The sequence below is a fragment of the Martes martes genome (genome assembly GCF_963455335.1).
Source record: "Martes martes genome assembly, chromosome: 1".
Classification (NCBI taxonomy): Eukaryota; Metazoa; Chordata; class Mammalia; order Carnivora; family Mustelidae; genus Martes; species Martes martes.
This window is the reverse complement of record NC_137888.1, coordinates 66,331,541-66,344,350: the sequence shown is the minus strand read 5'-3', so window position 1 is coordinate 66,344,350 and position 12,810 is coordinate 66,331,541. Positions and strand designations below refer to the sequence as shown.

The 12,810-nt window shown below is 32.6% G+C and overlaps 1 protein-coding gene across 1 annotated transcript in view; it reads right to left on the bottom strand.

Annotated features, from left to right (window-relative positions):
* STXBP5L (syntaxin binding protein 5L) overlaps positions 1–12,810 on the bottom strand; it is a 408,526-nt gene that overhangs the window by 234,352 nt on the left and 161,364 nt on the right. Inside the window, exon 7 of the mRNA XM_080822438.1 lies at positions 7,261–7,324. Coding sequence (XP_080678564.1) covers positions 7,261–7,324 — 64 coding nt within the window. The remainder of the gene's footprint in view (positions 1–7,260; positions 7,325–12,810) is intronic.

Genomic DNA, 12,810 nt, shown 5'->3' with positions numbered 1-12,810 from the left:
TTAAAAACAATATCCCTTATATCAAACCAACGTAAAATAAATTTATTTAGGTTAAAATCTAATAGTGAAATCATAAGATTTATAACTGATTTTTTTTTTGAAGGATTATATTTTACCTCAGGAAGAAATGTTTTCCTGAAGAAGAAACAAAATGCAAGAATCAAATGAAAAGACTGAAAAGTTGAATAAAAAACTTCTGTATCAAAAAGCTGTTTCTGGCGCGCCTGGGTGGCTCAGTTGGTTAAGCAACTGCCTTCGGCTCAGGGCATGATCCCAGGATCTCGGGATCGAGTCCCGCATCGGGCTCCCAGCTCCTCAGGAAGTCTGCTTCTCCCTCTGACCTTCTCCCCTCTCAGGCTCTCTCTCTCAAATAAATAAATAAAATCTTTAAAAAAAAAAAAAAGCTGTTTATGGAAAAACTAGTCTACAAGAAGTCAAATAATTTATTCAAGATTATATGCTAATAAGTACTAGATCCACAATTCAAAGATATAGCCTTCTGACTCTACTACTAACTTATTTTGCATCCCTTTTAATTTTAATTACAAAATTAACATATTATATTCTTTCATAAAAATTTGAACACAAAGGAAATAATCAATACCTTTGATCATTTTTCCCAGTTCTGATTTCCAGTATCCTACCCAGATTTGTACATATATTTTCCGAACTTTTTTCTTGTGTATTTGAATATATAATACAAATACAAATGCATTTTCAAGTGTTTTTAAAGTGTATTTATTGTTCTGCAACTTTTCTTTTAAAAAAAAATCATGGCTACAAGAACTTTCCATATCAGCACAGCATTCTACAGTGTGAATATATTTGCCTTCATTTATTATTATTATTTATTTATTTATTATTATTATTCATTTATTCAATTTTCTATTCTTTGAACTTTAGGCTGTTTTCAATATTTTGTCCCCTTGATCATATAAATAGGATAGACATCTGAAATGAACTTTCTAAATCATAATGAATATATGTTTTAAATGGTGATAATGCCAAATTGCCTATACTGGTTTATATACCTACTACTGCTGTATCTAGACATCCATTTCTCAATTATTAATATTTCCATTACCTGATATTATTAATATTTTTAATATTTTGCCAGTCTAATATGGAAAAAATAGAATAATGCATTTCCCTAGTAATAATTAGTAAGGCCATTTCCTCCTTTAAGCAGCCAAACATGGCTCTCTAGAGGTAAGAGGCAACCACATCTTCAACTATCTTTTCTAGTAATCTTACTTCCATATTTCTAAATATGTTGGTATTGCCATTTCATGATATATTAATTAGACATTATCTACCGATTTCCTATTATGAAAGATGAGGATTTAGTATAAGTTTCTTATATATTTTGCATGTTTATTATTTGCCTACTGTATGTGTAAGCAAGTATCTCCCACTTTCTTGTCTGTCTCTTATCATGATTGTCTTGTTATGGTATATTCCTTAAAGCTTTTAGGTTTAATGTCTTGTCTAAGGATGTCCCTACTTCAAAGTAAAAACCCATTTCCTATAGTTTCTTCTAAAACTTTCTGAGTTGTGATTTTAACATCTACATATCTTATCCACCTGGAATTTATTTCTGTGAATGGTGTAAGGTAGAGAGCATACACCTTTTTTCAAAATAGCCAGTTGTTCAACACCATTTATTCAATAGTTTATTATGTCCTAAATCATCTTCCCTAAAATCCAAAAATTACACCAAATGACTGAACCATTTCTGGAATATCCATTTAGATCTACTGGTCATTTTGTATCCCCTTGTTCCAATTGGCAATGTACTGTATTTCTTCTAAACGATAGCCAAATTTGGAAAGAACCCAAATGTCCATCGACTGATGAATGAATAAAGATTACACACACACACACACACACACACACACACACACACACAATGGAATATTACTCAGCCAAAAAAAAAGAAAAAAAAAGAATGAGATCTTGCCATTTGCAATGATGTGGATGGAACTAGAGAGTATTAGCGAAATGTCAGTCAGAGAAAGACAAATACTATATGATTTCAGTCATATGTGGAACTTAAGAAACAAAACAGATAAACGGGGTGGGGGGGAAAGAGAGGCAAACCAGAAAAACAGATTCTTAACTATAGAGTACAAACCGAGGGTTACCTCCCTAGAAGGGAGGTGGGTGGGGGATGGTTTAAATGGGTGATGAGTATTAAGGAGGGTATTTGCTGTGATGAGTACTGGGTGTTGTATGTAAGTGATAAATTACTAAATACTACACCTCAAACTAATATTACACTTGAACTAACTCGAATTTAAATTAAAACTTGGGAAAAAAAAAAACAAACAAAATAAAAAATGCCTTAGGGGTACCTGGATGGCTCAATGGGTTAAGCTTCTGCCTTCCACTCAGGTCATAATCTCAGAGTCCTGGGATCAAACCCTGCATTGGGCTGTCTGCTCAGCAGGGAGACTGCTCCCCCTTTCTCTGCCTGCCTCTCTGCCTATTTGTGATCTCTCTCTCTCTGTCAAATAAATAACAAAAAATCTTTAAAATTTTTTTTAAAAATGCCTTAAAACATTTGCTTTTTTAAAAATTTATAGTTACTAATTTTTTCTTAATTAAAGTATAATTAATATATAGCTTATATTAGTTTTAGGTGTGGAATATGTATAATTCAACAATTCTATACATTATTCAGTGCTCATCAAGATAAGTGTGTTCTTGATCCATTTATCTATTCCACCTCTGTCCCCAACCTTCTCCTCTGTGGCAACCACAGATTTGTTCTCTATAATTAAGTGTCTAGTTTTTTGCTTGTCTCATTGTTCATTTGTTTTGTTTCTTATATTCCACATGTGAGTGAAATCGTATTATATCTGTCTTTCTCTTATTTCCTAAGCGTTATACCCTCCAGATTCATCCATATTGTTGCAAATGGCAAGATCTCATTCTTTTTTATGGCTGAGTGCTACTCCACTGTGTATATATACCACATCTTCTTTATCCATTCATCTGTGTATGAACACCTGGCTTGCTACCATATGTTGGTTATTGTAAATAATGCTGCAATAAACATGGGGCTGTATATATCTTTTCAAATGGGTGTGGTTTTTGTTTTTGTTTTTGTTTTTGGATAAATATCCAACAGTGCTATTACTGGATCATATGGTTTATTTCCATTTTTAATTTTTTGAGAAACTACTATTTTTCAGAGTGGCTGTATCAATTTGCATTCCCACCGACAGTGAGTAAAGATGGAGATATCATAATCCCAGAATTCAAGATACACTACAAAGCTGTAGTAATCAAAACTGTATGATACTAGCACAAGAACAGACACATAGATCAATGAACAGAACAGAGTCCAGAAATAAACCTATGCTTATGTGGTCAATTAATCTATGATAAAAGAGGCAATAATACACAATAGCGAAAAAATAGTCTCTTCAACAAATGGTCCTTGGAAAACTAATTTTCATGTCATCCTTGTCCAGGAGCCATGCTAATTTTCTCTCTATCATTCCAATTTTAGTATATGTGCTGCCAATGCAAGTGTTGGGAAAACTAAATGGCTGCATGCAAAAGAATGAAACTGGACCACATTTTTACACTATACACAAAAATAAACTCAAAATGGATTAAAGACCTAAACGTGAGATCTGAAATCAAAACTCCTAGAAGAAAACATTAGCAGTAATTTAATTTCTTTGAAATTAGCTATAGAATGTTTTTCTAGATAAGTCTCTTCAAGCAAGGAAAACAAAAGCAAAATTAAGCTATTGGGACTACACCCAATAACCCTGTACAAGACGGCCTGGGTGGCTCAGTCCATTAAGCATCTAAATCTTGTTTTTTTCAGCTTAAGTCATGATCTCAAGGGTCATGGTATCCAGCCAGGGTGGGGATCTGCACTCAGCAGAGTTTGCTTAAAAGATTCTCTCCCTCTGTCCTTCCCTCTCACTCACACTCATGCTCCCTCTCTTTAAAATAAATAAATAAACATTGGGGTACAGATGGCCCTTCTTTTCTACATCTGTATCTTTGGGGTAAATACTCAGTAGTACAATTGCAGGGTCATAGGGAAGCTCTATTTTTAATTTCTTGAGAAATCTTCACACTGTTCTCCAAAGTGGCTGCACCAAATTGCATTCCCACCAATAGTGTAAGAGGGTTCCCCTTTCTCCACATCCTCTCCAACACACGTTGTTTCCTGTCTTGCTAATTTTGGCCATTCTAACTGGTGTAAGGTGGTATCTCAATGTGGTTTTAATTTGAATCTCCCTGATGGCTAGTGATGAACATTTTTTCATGTGTCTGATAGTCATTTGTATGTCTTCATTGGAGAAGTGTCTGTTCATGTCTTCTGCCCATTTTTTAATATGATTGTCTGACCCTGCAATTGCACTACTGGGTATTTACCCCAACGATACAGATGTAGTGAAAAGAAGGGCCATCTGTACCCCAATGTTCATAGCAGCAATGGCCACGGTCGCCAAACTGGAAAGAACCAAGATGCCCTTCAACAGATGAATGGATAAGGAAGATGTGGTCCATATACTCTATGGAGTATTATGCCTCCATCAGAAAGGACGAATACCCAACTTTTGTAGCAACATGGATGGGACTGGAAGAGATTATGCTGAGTGAAATAAGTCAAGCAGAGAGAGTCAAGTATCATATGGTTTCACTTATTTGTGGAGCATAACAAATAACATGGAGGACAAGGGGAGATGGAGAGGAGAAGGGAGTTGAGGGAAATTGGAAGGGGAGGTGAACCATGAGAGACTATGGACTCTGAAAAACAACCTGAGGGTTTTGAAGGGGTGGGGGGTGGGAGGTCGGAGGAACCAGGTGGTGGGTATTAGGGAGCGCACGGATTGCATGGAGCACTGGGTGTGGTGAAAAAACAATGAATACTGTTACGCTGAAAAGAAATAAAAAATTAAAACAAAACAAAACAAAACAAACAAACAATAAACAAATAAATAAGTCTTTTTTTTTTTTTTTAAGATTTTATTTGAGAGAGAAACAGAGAGCACAATCAGGGCAGGGTAGAGGGAGAAACAGACTCCCTGTTGAGCAGGAAGATTGATGATGTTGGGCTCAATCCCAGGATCCTGAGATTATGACCTGAACTGAAGGCAGAAGCTAATGGACTGAGCCACTTATGCAACCCATAAATAAATAAAACTTTAAAAAAAAAAAAAGAAAAAAAGCTGGGCGCCTGGGTCGCTCAGTTGGTTCAGCAACTGCCTCCACCTCAGGTCATGATCCTGAAGTCCTGGGATTGAGTCCTGCACTGGGCTCCCTAATCGGCGGGGAGTCGGCTTCTCCCTCTGACCCTCTCCCCTCTTATGTTCGATCTCTCTCTCTCAAAACAATAAATAAAATCTTAAAAAAAAAAACAAACAAACAACTTTTGTACCATGGAGAAAACCATTAACAAAACAAAAAGGCTACCTACTGAATGGGAGAAGATATTTACTAATAGCATATCCAATAAAGGGTTAGTATCCAAAATATATTAAGAACTGATACAACACCAAAAAACCCAAATAATCCAATTAAAATATGGATGGATAGACATATTTCCAAAGACACACAGATGAAACACACACATGAAAAGATGTTCAACATCACTCATAATCAGGGAAATGCAAATCAAAACCACAATGAGATGTCACCTTACACCTGTCAGAATGGTTAACATCAAAAACACAAGAAATAACAATTGTTGGTGAGGATGTGGAGAAAAACATTTTCTCTTTCTTAAGAATTTTATTTTCTTTATTTTTATTTTTTATTTTTTTTGTTTATAAGTACTTTCATGTTCATTTTATTCTTTCTGAAATTATATTTTTTTAAATTTTTTATTTCTTTTCAGCGTAACAGTATTCTTTTTATTTTTTATTTTTTAAAGAATTTTTATTTATTTATTTGACACAGAAAGCACAAGCTGGTGGAGTAGCAGGTAGAGGGAAAGAGAGAGGGAAAGCATGCTCCCCAGTGAGCAAGGAGGCAGACGTGGGGCTCTATCCCAGGACCCTGGGATCATGACCTGAACTGAAGGCAATCGCTTAACCAACTGAGCCACCCAGGCGCCCCTATTTTATTTTTTTAAAATATTTTATTTATTTATTCATGAGACAGAGAGAGAGAGAGGCAGATGCACAGGGTGAAGCAGGCTTCCCATGGAACAGGGAGCCCAATGCAGACTCTGATCCTAGAACTCTGGGATCATGACCAGAGCTAAAGGCAGTTGCTTAACCTACTGAGCCACCCAGGCACACTTTTCTTATGAATTTTAGAATCATTTCTTTAAAAATAAGTAAATTCTGATGACAGATTGGAATAACACCGTTTGGGAGGGGAGGGGGGAAGGGGGTTGGGTGAGCCTGGTGGTGGGTATTATAGAGGGTATGTATTGCATGGAGCACTGGGTGTGGTGCATAAACAATGAATTTTGGAACACTGAAAAATAAAATAAAATAAAATAAAAAAATAAAATTTCACTCTATTTAAAAGTTTAAAACAAAACAAAACACTGTATTTATGGATCAATTTGAATAAATTACCATTAGGCAGACTCGACTTTCAGGCTCAATATTTATTAGGCAAATTGAGTTTTTATCATTTAAAAATAAACAAAGAAGCAAATCTATACTAACTAATTTGCTCAGGTGTTTTCTATGGTACTTAGCTAAAAATAAACAAAGAGGCTATACTTATGGTGATAATGATGCTTTAGATCTTTTCATATTATCAACTTTGTTTCCTCGTCATCAAAAGAAAATTATGAATAATCCAAATGAATAAGGATTATTTCTGTAATCTTGGAACGTTTTCTGCATAATTACCTATTTATAAAATCATGATTGGCTAATTTATGATTATTTTATATTGGCCATTTATCATTACCAAAACTGAATAGCAGAGGCCAATGATTAATGATATTGATAAATATATTGTTAAATTCCAGCGTAGAACATTTGAAAATTCAAGTTGTTTCACAAATTCCATACCTTCCTCAAAATTCTAGAATTAAATAACAACTTTAGCTCTAGGTGAAAATAAAGACTTAATTTGGGACCATTATTAGTGTGAATAATTCCTTTATTCATTATTTGCTCATTCATTCATTCAACATATTTTAATTTTAGAAAACGGTGAATGCTTTGAATTGTGCTACAAGTTAGGTACAAAATAATAGTAAGAAAAATCTTCATTCAAGAATGAGGAAAATAAATGCAAGAATAATGGCATTGTAATACTCACTTTCCCTTCATCTCTTGGGCTATCACTTAAATGTACAACTGGACCTGGATGAGTCTTCGTGGATCTGTTAAATCAATTCAAAATAGTAATTAAAAAATAAAAATTAAAACACCTTACCACTATAGACTGGAACAAAGAAATTACACTGGAGCACACTCCCAATATTCTGAGGTTTAAACTTAGATTCATTTGAATTTTGGTTGTTTTTCTTTAAGATTACTTTTCTTTCTCTTATTAACTCTATCAAAGCAGATATAATTTTTTAAAATCAGGTTTAAGAACATATATCCACATAAAAACAGGATTCTTCATTTCTATAACATAAAAATTATATACTTAAATAGACTATTAATAATGAAAGTGATGTTTTAGATCTTTCCATGTTATCAACTTTGTTTCTTCATTATCAAAGAAAAATTATTAATAGTCAAGAAGAATTATGTTTTTTCATCAAATTACAAATTTATGAATTGGTATTTATGTTTGTTGCCAAATCTAAGCCTCTGAAAATTTGAAACTGCTCTTATACAAAGAAATCTTACATGGCCACAAGGCTAATGCTATTAGCCTATTTTAGCCAAATTGCAAAGTACATAACTGATTTATAACTTCCTTTGATATAAAACCTCTGATTTTGCTCCTAAGAAAAGTACAATAGCTCCTTTGATTTACAAAGAAACTCTCTCTAGTGACAGCCAGCGTACAGAAAACTGACAAACTGGGGAATCCTACTTTGCTTGTTATGTCTCATTTATGTGATAATCAATAACAGGGTAATCAATAACAGGGTAATCAATAACAGATAACTATGTGTCTAAAGAGTATATTGTTAAAAAGACCTGTACTCTGTAAATCTGACTTTAAATTTATTCTACTCCAGTGCTCACTTCGGCAGCACATATACTAAATTTATTCTACTCTGATATCTGGCATGTTTCTTTTATATTTCCTACTTTAATATACCATTGTTGAGTATTATGTCATGTTAAATACAATATGACCTGATATGACCATATATTTATTATTATTCATTTTTCCACATCCTTTCTTCAACAGTCTAATTATGCCAGATTAACCCTATTATGATTATATTGACATAGTTATAATTTATTTCTTTTTAAATATAATATATTTCTTATGCATATATGAACACCATCAAAGATTCTTCATAAAATAGTAAAGATGAATAAATTTTAAAACTTTTTGGGAACAGATAAAAGTCACAAATTAAATAACTCCAGGTTTCCCAGATACTAACTCCCCACAGAGACTCAGAGGAATAAATACAGACTTATTAGATATTTTCTTAATGGTTTTATCCTGAATTTTCTTATCTAAAAATGGAGATAGTAGTACTGATCCTACTGAGTAATTATGAGGATTATAATATTTATATACAGCACCTAATATAATGTCAAAACATAGTACATACTCAATTAATAGTATGTATTATGACTGTTGTAAATCACTGGAATAATTGGAAACTAGTACTATCTACATTATAAATGCCATGTTTTATTAAAGTGCCTCTCATAAGGAACAGTGTCCTTCAATTATCCCTTGGAAACTAATAATATCCAAAAAACTACAAACTCCTATTTCTTGGTATGATTGGAACAACAAATACCAAAGTGTACTCCATGATAAACTAATGAATATATAAGGTATTTCACATAAAGAGTGTTACATATCAAAAAGTTTGAGAAACCCTAAATTAAACATAGTTATTTTTTTTCTTCTACAAAGCTTCTTAGAGCCATAATATGCAGTGAATACTCACTGAAATATACTTTGAGAAACACTAGTTAGACCAAATGCAAAACTCTTCCATTTACACTCTCACAGTTTGTAAAACACTCAAGTTCAGAAAGTAACTTAGCATTAAACTTCAGTTATTTGTATTGACTTTTTCAGACTACAGAAGATATATTATTTGTTGTTAAAAAAAAAAGAATTCCAAACTTACAAGACACTGTCAACAGAAAAAAATCTCATATTATTTTATTGCCTAAATGTAATGACTATTAACATTTTGATACATTTTTTTCTGACTTTCCCCCTGACATTATACTTCCAAAAACCATCAAGCATTCCTTGAAAGACTTATGGCCATTAGAAATTGACTTAAAAAATTAAAAAAAAAAAATTGGCGTACTCTGGATTCTGTAAATTCTACAAAAATTACTTTAGATAGACTATCAATGAACTTAAAATCATATGATATCCATCTAAATAATGCCCAATAATTCTTCTAGGTATCCCTCTTTATCTCTATTCTTATTTACCATAACAGCTTCTTAATAGTTTCTTTTATGGGCCTTCTTTCTCTTCCTTTATCTTAAATATTGATATTCCTTTGTACTCTATCCAAATCTGTCATCTATTCCCATATCATATGTGGTCATGAATTCAAGAGCACACAGGAGCCAGGCAGGTATTGCAAATGAAACAAATATGCTGAATGAGAGCTGTAGCAAACTGGATAGCACATTATCCAACTACAAAAGGAAAGTTGTTACTCAGTTCCAGGTGGTTACTGACTGCCATGCAATACGGAACTAGAATTGTCTCATTAGGAATTTTCATGAAAATATGGAAATCCAAATTTTTATTGCTCTCAAATATTAGAACTCAGAACATATTGAAATACTCTGATAGCCAAATAAAACATATATGTGAGTGAGAATTGGTTGACTGTCTGCTAGTTTGCTACTTGTTTTCCATGCACTCTTCATGTACAATCTCCTCTTTTCAATGACCATAAATTCTATCTCATTACCTTCAGATCCATATTTCCCACTTCCTACCACTTTCCCATACCAATTCCATTTGAATGTCTTATAAACATATACAACTCAACCTACCTAAAACTGAACTCATTATTTTTTTTTTTCCAACTTACTCAATCTCCTGCTTTCTTTCACTAAATGACACCCTTATCCACATAGTTGCTCAAGCCTACACCTGGGGGTCTCTCTTAATCCTCCTCTATTGTTATATCTTCCCATAATACCCAAGTCTTGTCTCTTTTGTCTTCTATGTATTTAATTATGTCAGCTTATCTCCAATCCTAAATCAATGATAATGTTTACCAAGAATATAGTCTTTTCTCTCTTTAATCATTTCTCTATACCTGCCCTCAGAGTAGTCTTCCTAAATGCAAATTTGATCACATCAATTCTCTGCTTAAACCCCTTCAAAATCCAGCTCCTGGCCTTTTTAAGGCCAAACTTCTCAAACTGGCCTACAAGGCCTTTCATATTTATACCCTGATTACCTCTCTTCATCCTTTACCTTTTATCATACTCTCTCCCAGGTATTCCAATCAACTAAACTACCTAAAATTCCTATGCATGGAACAAAAAGTCTCACACTCCATCCTTTAAATCTTCTATCCCCTCTTCCTAAAATACCCCTAACTCTGTCTCCCAAGTCTTCACTCAACTAACTAAAATTCTCATCCTTTGGATCTCAATATAGATATAATTTCCTTTACAGATATTTCTTTGAGACCACATGTTAGGTGTCTTTCTTATAGAATTGCCACATTTTATTTCCAATATATTTTAATTGCCTTTTTAATTAATCTCATTAGACTGAAAGCCCCAAGAGGACAGGAACTATATCTTCCCAGTCCATAGTTGTTTCCAGTATCTAGCATACCATAGTGCACAATAAATACATTTCAGTGGTTGTTAGTAAAACATAAGCCTTATACTTATGATTTATTAATCAATTTCATGCTCAAACATTAATCATATCTGGGAAAACAAGGTTGCATTTTTTAAAAAGCTGGGGCTGCCCTGCAGAAACATTTACTTCTACACTATAACCTGGAATATATTTTCCCATAGAAAAAAATGCTTAATGTCCGTTCAGTTCTATGCTACTACTTTATGAGATGTTCTACAAATATCAATGTTTCTATGGAAAATGTGTTCCAGTTTCCAAATAATCAAAATATACAGTTTGGGAACACTATTTATAATTATGAGAACTGTCTAAAATTATAATCAGGACACTTCACTAATAATAGAAAAAAACTGAAAAATAACATTGAATAAAAAGTATTTCAAGTAAGAATTTAAATTGAAATAATTTCACATATCTCTTAAAGACAATTCTGTATTTTCCATACTTAGAAAATGTATTGTTGAAATATGTGTGTAAAATTCTGTTTATGAAATGACTCTTTTAAATAAATATTTTATTATTGTCCCATACACCTGGCACATATTAATAGAAAGTGGCATGCATTTTCTAATGTATCTCAATTGGTAGAGAGCAATTAAAAGACAGTTCTAGAAGACTGGCAGTTGGAATTTTAAATTATGTAGATCACAATGGATCTATAATTCCATGGAATACACTTCGGGAAAACTAAGTAAACCAAGATATATGAATATGGAAACAAAATACAAAAGTGGTGAAATACTATAATAATCTATTACTACTATAATAATCTATTTAGATTATGAACTTCATAATTAGCAGAATTCAAATGAACACAAATAATACATATATTACTATTTGTACTAATATTAAATTTGTATAAAAGTTCTATAATTCAATCTCTCAAGTTTACATTTTTATCAATATCCTGAGAAAATTATGAAAGCAAACATTAAGTTCAGCCCTATTTACAACTTTTATAGCACTCAGATTATAGTGGGAAAACCTTTCCCAAATAGCTAAAAAATTAAATAATTTTTTGGGAGACATAATTCTAAATAGTCTATAGAATAAATGTTATTTAAAATACACATGTAGAACACTTTAGCATATCAATAAAACAGTGCATATTAATTATAATTATAAATGAAAGCTCTAAGTCAATATTAGTGTGTACCATACTAAGTCTTCAATAATGTCATCAGTTATTTAGTTGCCACTCTGTGGGAAGCACCAAAATAAGCCAATTATAAAGAAAAAGAAAGGAGCAATGAACAAAAGATCTTGCCCTGGGGCAGTTCTTAATCTAATCAGGGAGGAAGAACTATCATTAACAAAAGACCCATTATGACATAATACAGAAGGAATATTGTAACAAGAATATAATTAGTAACAACATTTTTTATATATACAAGTACACTGAAACATTAAAAACAGGGAATAGTAGATTTATTATAAAAACCAGATTCGAGCCTCATTTAAATAGGCTGCTTTAATCGGAGTTCTGGAGAATAATTATCTAACTCAGAATATATATTTATATATATATATTTCATATATATATGTATAAACATGTTATATATATGGAAATGAGCTAGTCTCAAGTTAAACATATTATAAATTAAGGCCCTAATATGCACAGAGTATAAACATTTATTAAAGAAAATTTGTTTTTAAGATTAACACAGTGACCAGGAGAAGTAATCGTATACATCCAAAAAGATGGCTTGGAATTCCATTACTTTTTACATGTGTATAAACTTAAGTCAGCACCAAAGTCAAAGTGGTAATTACCACTAACCACATATCCAAAGAGCTGTATATGTCACAACATAAAAGTACGGATAAATTGGTTCTTAGAACCCTGAACAATGTATT